Source organism: Filicampus tigris, chromosome 15 (assembly GCF_054856515.1).
Source record: "Filicampus tigris isolate MCC_2025a chromosome 15, RoL_Ftig_1.0, whole genome shotgun sequence".
NCBI classification, from domain to species: Eukaryota; Metazoa; Chordata; class Actinopteri; order Syngnathiformes; family Syngnathidae; genus Filicampus; species Filicampus tigris.
The window spans coordinates 13,370,412-13,389,576 of record NC_141231.1 but is presented as its reverse complement, the minus strand read 5'-3'; the positions used below and the strand labels follow the sequence as shown (position 1 = coordinate 13,389,576).

General features: G+C 43.6%; 2 protein-coding genes and 1 non-coding gene across 8 annotated transcripts; 1 reads left to right on the top strand and 2 right to left on the bottom strand.

The window, feature by feature from the left end:
• The first annotated feature begins 1,317 nt into the window (after window positions 1–1,317).
• brd10 (bromodomain containing 10) lies at window positions 1,318–12,014 on the top strand. Of its 5 annotated transcripts, none has more exons than XM_086053890.1 (11): window positions 1,323–1,376; window positions 2,187–2,247; window positions 3,089–3,713; window positions 4,119–4,319; window positions 5,053–6,527; window positions 6,895–6,953; window positions 7,098–7,187; window positions 7,278–7,393; window positions 7,491–7,675; window positions 7,829–9,649; window positions 9,823–12,014. In XM_086053890.1, exons 3-11 carry the CDS (start codon window positions 3,175–3,177, stop codon window positions 11,466–11,468), a joined length of 6,132 nt encoding a protein of 2,043 aa, XP_085910016.1. In that variant the 5' UTR covers window positions 1,323–1,376; window positions 2,187–2,247; window positions 3,089–3,174; the 3' UTR covers window positions 11,469–12,014. The 5 variants fall into 5 exon arrangements, with proteins under 5 accessions (XP_085910018.1, XP_085910016.1, XP_085910015.1 ...); XM_086053889.1 differs by lacking the exon at window positions 1,323–1,376 and adding an exon at window positions 1,390–1,817; XM_086053892.1 differs by lacking the exon at window positions 2,187–2,247 and having other exon boundaries at window positions 1,318–1,376.
• mlana (melan-A) lies at window positions 11,664–15,267 on the bottom strand. Of its 2 annotated transcripts, XM_086053894.1 has the most exons (6): window positions 15,104–15,225; window positions 14,751–14,777; window positions 14,082–14,174; window positions 13,589–13,685; window positions 12,349–12,456; window positions 11,664–12,263 (listed from the first exon to the last, which is right to left on the bottom strand). In XM_086053894.1, the coding sequence occupies exons 3-6, from the start codon at window positions 14,168–14,170 to the stop codon at window positions 12,195–12,197; spliced, it is 363 nt and encodes a 120-aa protein (XP_085910020.1). In that variant the 5' UTR covers window positions 14,171–14,174; window positions 14,751–14,777; window positions 15,104–15,225; the 3' UTR covers window positions 11,664–12,194. The 2 variants fall into 2 exon arrangements, with proteins under 2 accessions (XP_085910020.1, XP_085910019.1); XM_086053893.1 differs by lacking the exon at window positions 14,751–14,777 and having other exon boundaries at window positions 15,104–15,267.
• Window positions 15,268–16,430: 1,163 nt separating this feature from the next.
• On the bottom strand, window positions 16,431–16,729 carry LOC147135607 (signal recognition particle RNA). Its single transcript, XR_015089956.1, has one exon.
• Window positions 16,730–19,165: the final 2,436 nt, after the last annotated feature.

Sequence of the window (19,165 nt, the reverse complement as noted above, 5' to 3'; positions counted from 1 at the left end):
AAAGGCGCCGCTCACAACAACAACAAAAGTACTGTACTCATCATCACCAGTCTGGTAGAGAGTACTGTACCTGAAAGACATACTTGGGTGAAACTATAAGTATGTTAAGACAATAATTAAAATAATAATGCTATCTATCAAAAATAATCTTATTGTCACAAATGATTGCGTCTTCGTCACTTTGTGTTACCTTATCTAAATGGCAGGTGAAGATATAAAAACCCAACGTATACTGCCCGTGAAAAGTTTGGAAACACCTTCAAATTCAAAAATCCAAGACAATGTTTTGATGTACCCTATTTTTCCACAAATGTTCAACGTGGGAGCCCTTGATTACATGGCATACATCGAAATGGTATTCCATTTCTTTCCACTGGCTATTCTGATTGCCTTTTGGGGGCTCCATTGTAAGACGTTTCGAACTTGTTCAATCATTCCAATAGAAGGTGGTCGGCACTGGTTGCCGTCCAGTTCTTTTTTGGGGGCACAAACATACCTCCTGTTGCATGATATTTCTGTATAGTACATCTATTTGATGTTTCGAAAATCTCCTAAATCTGGGTTGAACACGTGCCCACAACTCATTCTGATCAAACTGTAAGACACAAAACACTTCCAGTAAACAGCATGATCAGTAAATATAAATTAAATCCAAGAAATATAGATGTCACGATCACATACAAGCATTTCGAATTTTAATTACCAGTATATTTGTAGTCAATTTAATTGTTTGTTTTTATTTAGCTCACTTAAGTGCTGGTGTACAGTAGTTGAAGTCCCTGTAAAGTGAAAATAAATATTTTAAACAGGAGTTATGTCTTGTCCACAAATTAGTATTTTATGGTCATAAATTAGCATTTTGCGCGCAGGTCTTTATTTTGGTCTGACTTTACAAAGATGTCACACTTGGAGTGGAAATGTTATAGCCCAAAACCAGGTATGTAAGTTAACGTATAGCAGAGTATACCAAATTCTGGTGATTAATGAAATAATAATGAGCATTTTGACGGAGTTCTAATCATTATCGGCTCTCGGGGCATATATCTAAAAACTGCATGTATAGAGACTCTCTCTCTTTTGGTGAAGAACATCTCTGGAAGTTTAACGGGTGAGCTCCAATCTTCTTGCGACATCTAGCGATAGGAAATAAGAGGCTTGTGGATCGAGTTTGACATTTAACAGCGTGTTCAACCTCTGTATTGTTGGCATTAGATCAAGTTTATGCACTAATTTTACCATGACAATACGTAACCGAAATAATGATGGATGGAGGTAGCTATTTTGTTTCCAAAAGTACGGTGGCCGAGTAGCTTCATTTGTGTTTAAATGGCGAATGACTCGAATTGTCTCGGCGCTTTTGACGTCACTGAAATAAAGTAAGCCCGTATAACCCCTGTACGGAAGAACTCAATTGTCTCCAAAAGTTGTGATTCTTTCACCCCCTCGTTGTCTATTTCCAAAGACTCCCGCCCCCCCGACTCAGTTAGCCCTGACGGCTAGTTCGAATGAAATGCCGTCTTGTCAGGACTCTCCGCTGTGCGTTCGCCCGCCCGGCTAATAACACCGCGTTCGCGTTAGCATTAGCCGTCAGCTTACCGTCACTGACAAATCTCCGACATGAGCTGTCGCCCTCAGTACTTTACTTTTTGCACAAACAACGTTTAATGCGACGCGACCATGGAGACCGAGCGGAGCAACTGTAGGCCGAGTCCGGTGGACAATAGCGAGTAGCTAGCAATAGCAAACTGACCGCTATTCTCCTGGAAAAAAAAGTTGGCTTGCTGTGGGATTTTTTTAGCCGCGTTTAAAACGTTAAGGTACGTTGGTTTAACGTCTTTGTGTGCTTATTGTGTAACGTATCACCAGGTTGAGAGAAGAAGAAACTTTTGTTTACTTTCTAAGCTAGCCGGCTAACTGCTAACCTCAAGCGCGCTCATGTGGAAATAAACCAAAACAAAAAGTTGTGTTGGGTAGGGAAAATTTAGAAATGTCAGCTGTGAGCCGCCACATGAAGTTTGGAAGATTGATCGTGTCATGGCATTGACTCGAACTGGCAGCGTCCTAAAATGCAATAATAGGCATAGGGATTTAATCATTAAATCCCTTTACTTGGCAGTCATTTTTAAATCAGAATCATCTTTTTTTTTTTACCAAATGTGTGAACAAATGTGACAACTTGTGCCCAGAGGATGACCTGAAGTCAGCTGGGATAGGCTCAGCTCCAGCTCACCCGTGACCCTGAGCAGGGTAAGAGGTATTAGACAATGGATATAGTATGTCAAAACATACAAGAAATTTGAAGAATACTCAAAGCGCCTAACACTGTTACCCCATTTACCTACTGATGATGCAGCATCCAGAGTAACTGGGGGTTCAGCATATTGCTGAAGGGCACTTGGACATGGTCACAATGGCTAGGAGTGGTTGGGAGATGACCACTCTACCACTGAGCCCCATGCTCATTTAAATTTCGCTATTTCTGTTGTGTGGCCTTTTGTCACCAGGGGACAGTACAATAGATAATAAACCCATGATATACAAGGAAACGTTTCACAACTCAGTAAGCTGCAGTAACATCCGTTGTTTTTCGCAGAGGATAAAGAATTTTGTCGCTGTCCTGTGAAAAACACATGTCCAATTTTGGAAACATGTTTAATTTTCACTTGAATGCAATGTCTGTAACGCGGCAACACCATTCACATAAAAATAAGAAATTAAAAAAAAAAAGTACATAGTGTTTTGCACAGGACAGCGAAGATATGACAATATTGTTCTATTTTCTGCCCGCATGTTTGTCTGCATCGTTTGTGTTCATATACCTCCAAGTGTTTACAACTACATTAAAAAAACAAAACAACTTTCTGATACATCTGTTGTAATGTCATGCTTCTTTATTGAAATACTTTGCATGCATGTCTTTTTAAGACAAAACAAAATGTTTATATTTCCGCTTATTATTTCCAATATTACCCATCTTAAATTTCCATAGAAAATGCCCACCCCTTTGCAAACCTTGTCCACAATCATCTTTACGGACTTGAGCGTGTTTACCTAGCAACTAACAACCTTTCATTTTGTCTCATTGTAGGATTCCCCATCACAGCAGCAGTATGATTGACAGCTGTGAACATTCTGCTGACTCTCACCTGTAAGGGTTAGGCCAAGTCTGGCATCATGTCTTCGGGTTCTGCATGGACAAGGTCTGGCGCCGATGACATGGACCTCGACGCGTCGGAGGATGGTCTCAGCAGCGCCTCTGTTGCTCCCGGGGACCACCCGGCGACTAGCAACGACGGCATGTCCGACTTCTCCAACAATGACATCTCGCTCCCCGAAGTCTGTGTCACCACCAACTTTGAGGAAACCATGAGCAGTGAGATCCAGCAAGCTTATAGGATTTTCTCTAGCTTTCTCCTGGACAAGCACAAGGCAATCGCCGGCCTGTTCCTCCACGCCGTGGGGCATCAGGAGGCCCAGTGCGGTGTCGGTGGCGTCTGCGCTCCGGGTCAGGCGAGGCTCAAGCAGTCCATGTGCTTGCGGAGGATGGAAGAAAAGTTTGTCGGCCTGGAGTATCAGAGCATAACAGAGTTTGTGGCTGACTTCAGGCTGATGTTGGAGAACTGCTACCGCTACCACGGCGTGGACCACTGGCTCTCCAAACAGGCTCAAAAACTGGAGATTATGCTAGAGCAGAAGCTCACACTACTGTCCAGGTACTCAAATCATTTCACTGTGCACTCTATGGTCCTGGTGGGGTTGACCCTGGAGAGAGCAGGGTGGTAAACATCTCAAGATGATGCATATTTCCAGTGTTAGGCGTTAACACCTAGCTGCTCAACGTAAAGTACAATAAGTGCCAAACTAAAAATAAAGAATCCTTTGCGACATATGGAAAGTAATAGACATCTCGTGTGATGTTACTTAAAATGATAGTATGACCTCCAAATTGCACCACTTTTGTGGAGTTTGACTTTCAAGATTCACGGTATTAATGCCAGGGCCGAAAAGATAAATTGTTAATTTAATAATTTACTTTTTCGTAATAGATGTTTCATGTAGGTTATTCAGAATTTTGTAACTAGATGTGTGACCTTCCCTGTCTCTATTTGTCCATTGAGGACTCTTCGTGAGAAAACCACGTTGGCAGTGACCTCCAAAGGGCGTTTTGGCACAGAGGAGGAGCGAGCTCCGGGAGGAACCTCCACAAGAAGACGATTGTCAGCTCGAAACTTGACGACCATTACCGTTGGTGGGCATGAGTCTGTCATGGTGCAGGCCCTCAGGATGGAAGAGCAACAGAGGGCCAAGGAGGAAAAGAGGTAAGCAGATTTCCGCACCATTTACACTGGTCAACAAATCGATCCTTTTTTTTTTTAAATAAGAGATGCAAGTAAACTTTTCTAGATGCCTTTTTTTTTGCATTGATTCCAAATGTAAATTGACTGTTTTTGTTATATACAAGTAGTTGGGTCTTTGGCGTGCCTACCCACCCATTAAATGTGAAATTAAACACTCATGTACAGTGGTACTTTGAGTACTATTTAATTGTTATTACTCTATGTTTTTATAAAGTGCAATATTATAGAGTTCTAGTTTTCCATAATAGAAAACAAAAACACAAACTGTGTTTTTTGGAGGGCTGGAACAGATTGAATGGCATTGAGGGAAAGATGATTTAGGATTAAGAGCATTACGAGCGTGGTCACGGAATGAATTAAACTTGTATCTCAAGTCACCACTCTATACTGGAATAATGATGATTCCGTTTCAATTAACTGGCAAATTTACTTACTCGGTGTGAAATCTGGGCCTGTTTATCTGAACACAAATCTCGTATTCTGTTGTATTTAAGGTACTAGGTGGAAACAGCGGTACCTTCTGTCATCTAGTGGAAAAGCCTTTAATAGTTCTGCCTGTCACTGTACATGGCTAACATAGATAGATGAACAAAGATACTTAATCTGTAGTAAATGAGCAATTTGGCGAAAATATCCAGTGGTTGTGAATTACTGGTCTACGCGCATGGTCAACAAGCCATTGTTGTGTTTCTAGGCAACGTGAGCTGGAGAAAAGAGAAGCGGAAGAAATGTCAGCCAAGGCGGTGGAAGAGTGGGAGCAGACTTTGCTGTCGCAGGCGTGCCCCCACACGGTCGACACGCTGTGGGAACTCCCCGCCATAGGCCACTTCCTGTGCCTGGCCCAGACGGTGCTCAACCTTCCAGAGATTGTCTTCTTCGAGCTGGAGCGCTGCCTGCTGATGCCCCGCTGCAGCAGTCTCCTCTCCAAGATAATGTCGTCCCTCTTGTCCCCATGGCTGCGGCGGGCCACTTTGCACCGCCGGCCAGCTTTGCCGTACCGCCGCTGGGAGGCGGAGCTCAGGCTGCGCGTCAAGGGCTGGTACCGGAGTGTCGGGGGTGCCCGCGATCAGCCGGCTCGGGCTGAGCAACTTGGACTATGTCACCAGTTTTTCCGCAACCTGGGCGAGACGAGTCCCTTGGAGGAGAAGCCGTTTCACTCGCTGTCCTTCCGCCAGCGAGTGTGGCTTCTCAAGGGCTTGTGTGACCATGTGTACGAGACACAGAAGGACATTCAGGATGCTGTGCTGGCCCAACCCATACATGAATGCAGGGAGTCCATTTTGGGCTATGACAGCAAGGACAACTCCTACATACATTTCCCCCATTTCTGCGGTGCGGACTTGAGGATCTACTGCCAGAGCCCCAGCACACCGCCGGCTTTTCCTTTCCCTTCAGCATTGGTGAGACGGGTTGCTGTACACGCTGAAGATTCTGACGTGCTGAAAGACGATGAGAGATATCCTGGAAGCGCAATGCACACTGACACCTCAGGTGATTTGGGGAAAACACTGAAGTATTTTTTAAAGGAAAATGGGGATGGGCTGGAACACGGAGAAAGGTTCAAGTTTTGGCCCATGAAGAAAGAAGAAGAGAGGTGCGATTCGGGGTCGTTGGATGGAGACTCCAGTGATGAGTTAAGCCGAAATTGTCGCACTCGCCTCTTTGTCTCAAGAGGACACGCAAAACAAGAAACCGTAGAATCAGAATATCGATCCGCAGTACGAGAAGAGGGCCTCTCCTTGGGCTCTGTGCGTCCCATTAAAGAAGAGACTGAAAATCCTTGTCTGAATGTAGGGGAACACACCTACACAGGTAGGTCACCTGCTCGCTCTGCGGACACCACATATTCACCAAGCAAACCCTTGGGGATCAAAATGGAGGGAGTAAACCTGAGCACGGGACACCACCAAATAGCTCCCTGTTTGAAATGTAGCAGAACTGTCAAATCGTCGCGGCGAGGCTGCTGCTGCCCGCCTAGCCAACATGCGCAAAACTCCAGCGACGAAGACGAGGTCCCCGGCAGAATGTGGTCCAAAAAAAAGAAATGCAAGAGAAAGCGAGGAAGGACACAGCCACCTCAGGTGGAAAACGTTGAGGCAGCTGAATCAGCATTACAGGGAATTACCACAACCACCGAGAGGAACAATAAAAGGAAAAAGCATAAAGAAGGTAAGAAAAGGACTGTTGTTCACATGAGGCCTCTGTGAGGCCTGTTCAGTTTTGTTATGAATGACCATTTTATCTTATAAAAAGCATGTTTGGAGATGCGGTCGGGGAATATAAACAAAGGGGGAAAAAATGGTTAAAATTGGAAACCAGATCTTTGTGAAAAAAATTGGAGATAATCACAAACGGGACCGAAACTCCGTCGTAAACCGAAAACCCTCTGGATCATTTTCTAAAATATAAGATTTGCTAATGGTTGGTAAGTCTACGAAACTAGTGATACCATAGCAACTACTTCTATTATGTTTGTTTTTGCACTGTAGAAAAATGTACAGGTTCTTGACTCGAACATCTGATTTAACTTTTTCAGGAAAAAAAATTGAATCTGCAAAGAAAATCTATGAGCCTTCTGTTGAGCCGTCGTTTAAGGTAGTCACACACAGTGACATCTTTTATGACGTTTTGCTGTTTGTTGCTACTGTCAAGTATCAACTGCACCAATTGTTCATGCAGCTGTATTTTTTTTATTTTCCTTTTTTTTTACGACTCCTCTTTCCTAATCTTCCTCCGCAGTTGGTTTGCAGCAGCCTGCAAGAGTTGCGAGTGCTTATCAGCAAAATAGAAGACGAGCTTGACGACCTGGAGAGCACAAAAAATAAATTGGTACCTGACCATGTGCAAAGTAGTTCATGCTCAGTGTGAGGAAGATAATAATATGGATTTAGCCATTCTTTGTTTTCTTTCAACTAACAGGATCGATGGTATTTAAGAAAAGAATCTGTGAAAGACCTCCACAGCACTCTAATCAGACTACTGAATGAGCTGTCACCCTGGGAACCAAAACTTGTGAAGGCCTACCAAAGAAACAGGTACAGTATAATGAATGAATGTATCAATAAAAAAAGTATTAGTCAGACCTGAAGCACATATCTTACTCCTTTCCCACCACCCTTGCCTCCTCTCCAGACTTCGATTGAAGAAAGAGTGTGACGATTTCAAGAAGCATCCGGAGTACAATAACTTTGTGCGAGAGGAGTGTGTATCATCATCGTCATCGTCATCTGAAGATGAAGATGTTTCTTTGATTGATCGCCAGCGAGGATCAGAAGATGAACTGGAACACATGGTTCCCAGAGGTCTTTGGACTCGAGGTAATCTCTTTAGCATTGTATCTAGAGTGCAACATAATTTATAACGGTTTTTGAACATTATAAGTCTGAGCATTTAAATAAACTGCATGCATAATTGTCCAGTTGATCAGTTCCCTTAATTTCTATCCTTGATTTCTTTGGGGTTTTTTTTAGCAAGCACCAGGGACTTTGAAGCTGAATCTGTTGGAGAGAGGTCACCGACCTTTGTAATCACCAACCACCAAAAACATCCGGAAACTGTTGAACAACTCTCAAGAGTTCAGGCTGACAGCAGTATCACCACTTTTGCCGCGGACTCTCGTGCCAAGTCTAAATGTGAAATTATTCCGTCGAACACTGACTGGGCTGCGGGAAAGCCAGTCCACACTTCATTGACGTCCAAATTTCATGTTGTCCACCCCAACCCTGGACTGCCCAAAGGGTATACGCCCATTCCCACCCTGCTTGCTAAGAGCGTGGGCAACAAAGTGACCTTAATGAAACGGCCCGACGATTACTCGGGCGTTAACGACACAGATAGACAAAGCAAGGGATGTTCAAGCTCTCTGGCTTCGTCTACAGCGGCGAGTGCCAAACCACGAGCACAAACTGCTCTATCCATGTCACAACAGAACTCACGGCAGACAGAAGGAGAACGTGCAATTAGACAAACCGGAATGGTCAAAGTGGCAGCAGCTCCTCTTACAACAGATTGGGTTCAAGGAAGTCAGACTTTATTGCCGAGTCCTCTCCAAGTGGTATCTAATCCAGAAGTTCCAGAAGTGCAGGATCAACCTCTTAGGAAAGGGGGAATCAATTCATCCGAGATATCTGTGCAATCGCTTCATGACTACAGCAGACAGGAGAAGATCATGCAGCAGGTGGTGATTGTGCCTTCCAAATCCAAGGAGCAGCACTCTACGGGACCCATGTACTTGTCCACAAGTGTGTCTGGCTTTACCATTCCTGACAATGTTCAGCAAGTGGCTCCTCTGAAGGATGCCCGGACTGTGAAGACCCCTTCCCTTTCTTCCCCGCCTTGCGAGCAGCACAGGACCCAAAACACACCCGGGTTCCAGGTCACACAACCTCCTCGAGCAATCACTTCACAGAATATTCATCAGAATCCTTCATCCATCATATCTACAACCAATTTGGCTTCTACTCTGCCCTCTAATCTTCCAGAACATAAACAGGAACTTAAGACAATATGCGTACGTGATTCACAGTCCATCCTCGTGACGACGAGAGGAGGCAACACGGGCATCGTCAAAGTCCAGACATCGTCTGCCCAGAATGCACTTGATGGTTTATCCACCAGTCCCATCATCAACATTTCACCTCAGTTTAAAGCCTTCCTTGTGTCCAGGAGTGCAGAGGCCTCTTCTGTCCCCTTTCAGAAGAATCCTTCTCCCGCTGCAAGAGTGGCCAGTGTGTCAGTAGCCCAACCTCAAAATCAGGTTCCTTCAGTATTAAAGTCCACCTCCGTCACAAATCCTACAGGTCAGAGAAGTTTGACTTCGGTAACATCTGTTTCCTTGGCTCCGGAATCCCACCAATCAGATGGTTCTACAATTACAAGAAACATTTACCAGCCTTCGCAGACATTAGCGACCCATTCTCTAGTGGTAAAAAGTACTGTTGATGGTTTTGCACAAGCTGAGGTAGTTGGTCGGCCTGGTGTGAAGCGGCCCAATACAGAGGCGCAACCCAAAGTTACAAAATGTATCCTCGTTAATCCCTCCTCCTCCTGTGCTGCTCCAAAAGACACATCTGCAAATGCGCCTCTTGGTTCTGGAGTCGTAGTCCTCAACCAACCCTCTGCAACAGTGTCCAGTGCTTTGGTGGGCAGTGTCCCAAAGCAGGACATTACAACAGGGGTTAAAGGACAACAGCTAACTACATCATTATCAAGTCAGTCTCTGAAGATGGGATTAAGCCCTGATGTTGACTCAAATTCACCATCCAAGAGAAAGAACATCACCCTTCCAACAGGTGGGTTTCCTTTATGTTGCGTTGATTGGTTTCCCCTTTGTCTCCTGTTTGTAAAATGTGATCTAGACTGTAATCTGTACAGTAACAGATTGTACATGATGTGGATTCTGAAGATGAAGACAGCAGAGCAATTTCTTACTTTATTAGTAAACTTCAACCTTGTTTGTCTGCAGGTCTTCAGATCCAGTTGTCTGGGATGACAACAACCATTGGACAAACCATCGGTGCCCTGTCTCGTTGCACCTCCGAAAGCACACCAGTATCTATCACGGATACAGGACGTTCACCAATGACAACCACTCCATCGGCCCCATTCAAAAAGTCAAAAACCGTCACCAGCTGTCTGAGCCAGCTTGTCGCCAATGCTACTTTGACCAGAACCTCTCAACCCCAGTCTTTCACAATAGCCTCCCAACTCGGCTCTTTCATTTCTACTACTGCTACTCATCCTGAAGCAAGCCTCCCCACAGATATATTGACCAGCCACTCTCCTGCTCAGGTAACCTCAGCCGTGCAGGAAAACCCAAACCCAACGTCTATGGCCACCCTTGCTCATCAGCCCTCACATACGCTAGCTAAAGAAACTCCCCCAATGATATCGCCTCTTCAGAAAGCTCTCAATAAAACCCAATCCCATCTCTCCTCAGCAATCACCAACAGTACACAATCCATGAGCCCTGCCATTGGAGCTAACAGTACCCAGCAGAGGATCGTCATCAACACCTCCAAGCCCCTCACTGCCGGCACACAGATCCTTCTTAACAATACCTGTTTTGTAGTTCCACCCCAAGGCTTAGGTCCGGGTAGCCATGTGCTCATCATCTCTAGCCCTTCTCCACAGAAAGTGCCTAATGCCACCATTAGCAGCATTGGATCAGCAACACCTTTGCAAGGAGCGAGTCAAGGTCCAACAATCCCTCAAGGACCAATTTTACCCAAATCCCAAGCCAGGTTGCCTGGTGTCCCAGTCGTCAATTCACCTTTTGCAGCTTGCACACCTGCTGTTTGTGCAGCAAATGTCCAGGGATCAGCACTATTACTACCTAACGTGAGTCTTGCATCTGCATCGGGCTCACAGGTTTGTGCCTCTGTGTCACCTGCGCTAACCAGCCCCCCTCAGTTAGCCAAACGAGCAGCCCACGTTTCGTCGGTCATAACCAGTGGCCTTGGCGTTGGTTCTGCGAGCACGCCGCTTTGTGCTGAACGTTCCACCATCATTTCCCCTGTGAACGCAACAGCTTTGCCCCGATTGCCTGCTCCTTTATCATCTTTGCCGAGCCCGATGATCCCTCCCCGGTCCGTCCCAGATACAACCAGGGACTCGTGCATCCAGCCGCCCCCTGCATCGAGCGTTACAGCTCCTTCTATTACGCATCAGGGCCTTGGTATCACCTCGGTCTGCAAGCAGGCTCCGTCTGTCATTCATAAAGTGTTCACAGGCTCATTAACGCCAACACTCCAGAACCTACCCACCTCATCAGTTACACCAATCAAAAGCACCACGGATGCTTTGGAAACGGCATATATGGTTACCTTATCTCCACCTCCCGCATTTCAACCAATCACACTGCTAACCACAAGCCCCATCCACCAGGGCATCGGACTGACCAATCAGACACTGGCTAAGCCCTCCTTGCAGAAATCCCCCTTAGGTATGGCGAACAGTGTAGCAAACAAGCTGCTTATCAGTCCCGACGGTGCCATTTTGAGCTCGGTCCAGTGCCAGGCCAAGCCCAAACAGACTGCACTGATTCTCACCCCCAACAGTTCCAGCGGTGCTTGGCGTCACCAGCTGACACCAAGTCAACCCAATAACTGAGACCATGAGTCTGAAATGTTTATGCACTTGTTATTAAAACTGCTATCCAGTTGTTAAAAGTTGGGTGACACCCACTGGTTAGACTATCAAATACTGTTCAGACTATGATGTTTGTTTTTTTCTCATTTGAGAACTACTGAGGTTGATCTGTGTTTTGGACTTCATGGCCAGTAATGACAACGGGGAGAAAGGAGGTTAAAAGTATTTCATCTTTTATTGTAATCAGTGCTTTAAAAGCCAGCTGTTGGATAAGGTTCATTGGTACAACATTCTACTACTTTAAATGTTTCATCGAACATAACACTTCTGCTTGTTTGTTTGTAAGAGTTTGGAAAAACTGTTTTACATTGTAGGAAATGTAAATAGACCTTGTTGGATTTGTACTATGTTTGAGCCCATGTAAAATGTTTTGCAGTCACTTTGTATTTATTTTCTACCGTATCGATTTGGCAAGTGTTTGCTAGGTTCATGGAACAAATGTGGAGTTCAATGCGTGGAAATAAAAAAATGCACCTGTGCCCATTGGGTTTTGGGGGTTCTTCATTCTACAAAGACTCCTTGTGGTAGTGTTTTTAATCCTCGTTTGAAACCACATGTACATTGTGTAAATTTTAGACACACAAAATCGATCTATTAACAGCTAGATTGATGGTGACGTCAGATGAACACGTGCTGTGATTTCCTTTTTTTCTTGTATGGGCGTCTTGTCCCCTGTTGTCCCGTTTTTTAAGGTGAATAGGGAGGAGGTAGTGGTCCCGAGGAGATCTTTTCATAGGCTGGAGGAGCATTCGGCATCTGGAGAATTCAATGACAAGCAATGTGTGATGTATATGAAACTTACTCCCACTTTCATGACAGCAATTAAGTGCCTGACCCTCACCACAGATCGCAGGCTGCCAAAGTCAGTAAGCGCCATCTTGTTTTCTGCGGAAGGTCCGGTCTCTGAGTATTGGCCTCCCGTGTAAGTCGGCGACCCAGACCTGGGGCTCTGCATGAGGGGAGTGTTAAGATGTTCATCAGACACTTGATTAGGAACACTTGCACTGTATAGTTTTTTGTTGTTGTTGTTGTTGTTGTTTTAACCTACATTGCACACATTTAGTATTTGGAGTGAGAGATTTAGAGGAATTGTGATCTTACTTGAGTACAGTGGTGCCTTGAAATGAGTTTAATTTGTTTAGTGACAACATGACTCAAAACATATTATTTGAAGTTATCTTTCCCAATTGACATGGGTTAAAATGCCAATGTGTTGCAGCCTTCCCAAAAATCCCAACAAAAACTTGTGTAATGTGTTTTTTGGGGTAAGAAAAACAAAAAAACTCTCTGATATTGTACTTTATAATGCCAAATTTTTGCTTAATTTCAATGTAAATTGTGCTCCTCATGGCCACTTGGCAATATAGTACAGACATACGAATAAATGAAGCCAGTCGCAGCTTCTTGGCAAGCAGCAGCAATATTAGTCATTTTTCAAACAAGATAAGTAATATATGCCTGTGAGTGTTATGTTATCTCTCTACATTTGTGTTCAAATAGCTATTGCTTCAAGAGTTGATCCTGTTCGTTAGCCCATCTGTGGCGTTTTGCCTTGTTTGTCAGCATTGACCTAACTGCGCTTTCCAGAGGCAAAGCTGTGGTTGGTTTCAATAGACATGTAATTCTGTTTGTTCTGTGTTTTAATTTGACAGTAACCTTAAACCTGGGCTGGCAAAAAACAGCTTGAAACTTCTTTTTTGAAGAAGTGAGTTGAGTTAGTTGCCACCATACGGTGCGATCTCAGATTTTTGCTCTGAGAGTAATTGCCTATAGGTCAGTCCATCTATTATTTTAAACGCGCTTATACCATCTTACCCTACCCAATTCGTCAAAAAATAGGCTTCAAAATCTTAAATGCCACTCCAAGTTGAAGTTTACCATCAAACTAAACATAAAATAAGGATAATCACATGTTGTGTATTTAATGTTTAAATAGCCTTTTGTCCACTGTCTTAAAAGTAATGCAGACACATAGGAAGCACATATACACACATACTCTTTACACAACTGATATTTGAACCTAACCAGTTCAGAAACACAGACCACGAGAAGGTTTTTGATCCTCAAAATGAAGGCCTCACTCTGATTTTTTTGTAGCCGCCCCTCCTCTTAAAGTACCAGCAGCCCAGCAGGACAAGAGCGGCCAGGATGATGACCAGCAGTACAACACCCACCGCCCTGTACAGTGCGCACACATGTAATAACATCACTAAGACGCTTCATGGTATGAGAATAACCCACTTTTCCACATGTACAGTATTTATGGATCTACAACAGTGATTCCCAACCCTTATTGAGTCCAGGCACACATTTTATATTATCTTGCTAGATGAGATAGATAAGCAAAGATATATTATTTGTAGTAAATAAATCCATTTTTGACCAAATAAAAGAAATGGGATAATTAATTCCCCACAGGACACCTGACGGTCTCCCACGGTACACTAATGTGCTCAGTGGTTGGGAATCGCTGATCTACAACATGTAGTCACTGCTAAGTTTTGTAATGGAAGTGAATTAGGATTTTTAAAGGCTGCAGACTGAGGCAAAATGCTTGGATTGAGTCGGACATACTCCTCCGCTCTGACAAATCCACGCCGGCTGCTGGCAAAATAGATGTTGAAGTCTCCTCGAGGCATCCCGTCTGTGTTGTTGCAACGCATTAAGCTGTGGCGACAGACAGGGAAACAAATCAGTTCATCTCGCCACTTTAGCTGGCACAAGTGCTTCACTAAATTGTTCAAATAAATTAAAAGTAGACATTTCAGCTCTCCCTATGACACATACTGGTACTATAATTTTACAAAAGTAAGATACGTGATATAACTACTTTGTGGTTTAATCATTTAGCAATTTCCCAAATGTCTATATCATATAGGTGCGTCACATTAAATTAGAATATGGTAGGAAAAGTAATATCTCTCTCTCTCTCTCTCTCTCTCTCTCTCTCTCTCTCTCTCTCTCTCTCTCTCTCTCTCTCTCTCTCTCTCTCTCTCTCTCTCTCTCTCTCTCTCTCTCTCTCTAAATTGTCTTTTCCACCATATGATGATTTATTCCGATGTAGGCTATACCTGTTTAGTGTATTTGATCTATTTATCCAATAATAGTGGCACAGGACGTTATGTTAGGTACACAGCTGAATACCGAATGAAAAACATTTCTAGAATTCAGATTCCTCTTTTTTTTGTGCTCATTATTCATTGACAAGTGGGTTTATTATTGTGGTATTGCACTGCATCTTACCGAGAGTTGTTTGACCACTTTATTTAGCTAAAGGAGAGGGACAAATTATTAGAAACATCCACCAGTCGGTTGTAGTTTAGGCCAAGTACAACCACAATCATTACACATATTGATAAATGACTGTCTATCGTTGTCAATAAAAACTCAGTGGTGTGTATACTACAGATTTTAGAATGTGTGCCTAATATTGTGCACTAGGAGTCATCAGCGAATCAAATGAAGTTTAAACAAATAAAAAAATTAAGTTGACAAGTTTGCATTTCTGTAGATGTAGTTAACCAATTATTCTCCTCCTGGCTGTCACAGTGAATACACAAACGCACACACACAAAATAAGTCAAACATCATCTTACCAAATTGGATAATTCACTTGCAGACGAGCGGTCCCTCTTCTTGCCTGACTTACAGTCAGGCGCCTCAGAGCTCCCCCGTCTTATTTCTTGTTTCACCCGCCCAAATTCCTTTTACCTCCAGGGGAAGAAAAGGGGGGAATAAGGGCTGTAAAATCCTCATGACGGTCACGGGTTAGAGGCTCGTGGATAAAGCCATTGAAGCGGCGTAATCACCATGAACCCCCCGCGGACGTAAACGCAACACGATTATCCACTCGTGAGACTGAGCTGCAGTCAGCTGGTGGCATTTTTTTGTGTTTGTGCGATTCTTCTCAAACTTTTTATACCAAATTGCACCCCCAAAACATACTTCACACTCCAAATATTACCATAATGTTCAACGTTAAAAATAGTGGAAGATAAATACAGTAACATTAGCGATGCGCTTACTTAGGAAATTTCAAAAAGTGAACCAAAAAAACAATGATTCACATGACATGTATTGCACACAAAAGATAGATAAAACTAAATTATAGTTTAAAAAGAAACAAGTTATTAACAAGTTATTAAAGATTAAATTTCAATGTATTGCACACTTAAATAGTTAAATACTGTACTACTGGATGGATGGATGAACTGCACTTGGGCAGTGATTTATCGCGAATCACTAGAGGGAGCCAGTGAACCACTAGTGGTGCTGGTAACACACTTGGAAGAGCACTGTACTTTCCCACTAGAAGTACTGTACATGCAATTGAATGGATATTGTTAAGACTTTATTCCCCAAACATGCATAGAAATCGAAAACAAACGAAAATATTCATTATTATTATTATTATGATTATTATTATAATTCAGTAAATGCTTTAATAATGCAAAAACACATTATTAGAATTAAAGAGTGTTTCCAAACTTTTGACTGGTACTACTGTATATGTTTTTAATGAAAGCTATTTGTACAGGGTGAGCATATGTCACAATACAGAAGTGTTGGTGTTTAAAACAACATTTTAGGAAAGCGTTTCTATTTAAACAGTAATAGGTCCCAATACATTTGACCAAATACCCTAAAAACGAGAAGCACTAAACAATTTAAAAGGAAATGTTTGAAAACTGTGGAAACGTTTTTATTATTTTTGTTACATTCTCTTGTATTAATATGTGACGATCGTTTTTAGTTTCCTCGATGCAGTCATAATTTTGTCCAGTAGGAGCTGCTGCTGGACAGAGGTTTTAATTTAAATAAAACCCTAAAATAACGACATGGTTGACTCGAAACGGTCCAAAATATTATAGTTTAGATTATAGTGTATGGGTGAAACAAATCCCCCAGTGAGAGTAAGTTAAAAAAAGACTGGGTCCCGCTGTATTGCTCAGGCTGCACTACAGCGTCTATTCACAGGCGCGATCCCACTACTGAGCGGCACGGGGGCTTTGACCTGCTCCGTTTCCGACCTGGGCCGGTGCACCCCTCCTTAGGCGACCTGGTGGTCCCGAGCTCCCCCGGGAGCACCATATCGATACCGAACTTAGTGCGGACACCCGATCGACATAGTCCGCTGCAGCTCAGAGCTCCTGAGCTCAAACGATCCGCCAGCCTCAGCCTCCCGGTAGCTTGGATTACAGGCGCGCGCCACCGCACCCGGCGATATCTGCTGGCCCTCATTGGAGTTTTGACATTCACTACGGTGACGTAGGCGAGTGACGTCGACACCCGGAAGCACTCAGCTGCAATGATAGAACTATGGGTGGTCGTGTGGACTTGAAATGCGAGAAATGCCTCGTTCAACTCAAGCTACATTTTCTTGGACAAATATAATAATGACAACAAAAAATACCTCATAAAAGTTAAAGAGCTAATGCAATACACAAATGTTTTAGGACACGTAGAAGAGAACCGAAACGCTCCTGCTACGCGCCACCGTTGCCTCCAATAATTTCACAGTTCATCGGTAACAAAATATTACAAAAATGTAATCGCTTGCTCTAATTCATTGAACAGTTGAAGCGGGAGACAATATTAAATACAAAATATGAAAGAAAAAGAATCCCCATGCTCCTTTAATTACACAGTTAAAGCAGTCGTCGTGCTCTTATTTGTTTCACAATTGAATCAACGCACTATGTCAAATATAACAGTAAATAAAGGAAAACTGTGCCAACTTTTTGTGCGTTCGCCCCCCTCCCCACGCCCCCGCCCCCAACCCGTAAATTTCACGGTAATGCATATCTATCGACAAAGGTCGAGAAAGGGTTTATATCCGGAAACTCAAGGTCATATTTTGACCCTAATGTGATTTTAACAGTTGAAGAACTTGTATTCTGAGACCGTGGCATATACACAGATGTAGTGTATCAGCAATTTCCTGAAAAAAAATCACTGCATTTTCACAATGGGGTGTACTCACTTTGGTTTCCAACTGTTTATACTGTACATTTATGGCTATGTGTTTTGGTATTTTGAGGGAACCGTCTGTTATACAAGATGAACACGGACTACTTCACATTGTAACAAAGTCTCAGTTCTTCAGTGTTGTCCCATGAAAAGATATAGTATGTTGCCAAAGGTATTCATTCACCTGCCTTGACTCACATATGGAGTTTTGGGAATTTTCACCCACACAGACCATGCGTCCGTTCGTCGTATGAACATTTTAAAACAAGCGGTGGTTGGAATAGCCGAAGCTACTGAGGCTAACCACTATTTATATCAACAATCAACTTATTTGCAAAGACTTTAACCCGCAGGAACGTATGAAAGGCGTAGTGCCGGCAACGGGCGAGTCTAAAGTCCTGTGTAAATTGGCCAATTGAAAGACGTGATGCCAAAAACTAGAGATTAGTCAACTTCAACCTTTAAATGATGATCTGGAATCGTAACGTCAACTTGTAGACTAGTCAACTTCAAGCTTTAAATGCTGATGCGGTGTACTCGAGGCCACCCCTCCCTAAAGGCAGATCACGAACTGTGCATAGGGCCCCATTTTGTATGAGCCTATGCATTGCAACATCATCGTGTGAGCTTCGTATGTCATGCGTGAACGCTCCGACAAGCACTTCACATGTCGTCCAAAACTCCATCTGAACCCCCTCCGTCGACAAAAAATGTTCTGTCAAGTAAAATTTTCTTGGGGCCCTAATTTGGTCAAGGGCAACGCTGGGTGTACTAAAGTCCACTTGTTGAGTAGTAGACTTCGAACTTTACAGTTGATGCGCAGTAGTAAAGTCAACTTGTTGACTAGTCGACTTCAAGCTCTAAACTTTTACACGGTGTACTAATGTCAACTCATTGAGTAGTCCACTAATTGGTTCAACTTCTTGTGCACAGCCATGTTAGAACAGGAAGGGGGCATCTCCAAACTATTCCCACCAAGTTTGGATTATGGAAGAATCCAAAATATGATACAGTGGACCTCCACATAGTATTTGCGGTTCAGCATTTGTGGATTGTTTTTTGGGAATCTATCCTGTTTTTATGGATACCGCCGCTTATTTGTGGTTGTCTTTTCCCAATCCCCTGCTAATTAGCGATTTTGGGGATACTCTGATGAGGGTTTTTTTCAAGGGGAAATATTTGTTTTTTTTCTCGCTATTTTATAGATCTATCTATCTATCTATCTATCTATCTATCTATCTATCTATCTATCTATCTATCTATCTATCTATCTATCTATCTATCTATCTATCTATCTATCTATCTATCTATCTATCTATCTATTTTAGGGTGTCTCCAGGTGGTGGAGGTGAGATTGGGGGTTTCCGTGGTCCCTGCGTCCCCCACCCCACTACCCCTCCCGGAGGAGCTGTTCGGACGGCGGGACGGAGAGGGAGCTCGAGTCTCCTCTCCAGCTGCCATCCTACTGCTGCTGCTGCTCCTCCCCCTCCGCCGCCACCTCCACTACCACCACCTCCTTCTCCACCAACGGAGCCACTTCTTTCTCATCACACCCTGAGGTAAATACGGCTGGATTTAAATCTATACACATACAAGGGCTCCAACGTCACCCCGCGGAGGCCGCCTCATCGTGTACACCAGCGGCCCTTTGGACGGTCGCTCCCCGACACGGCCAGACGGGGGAAGCT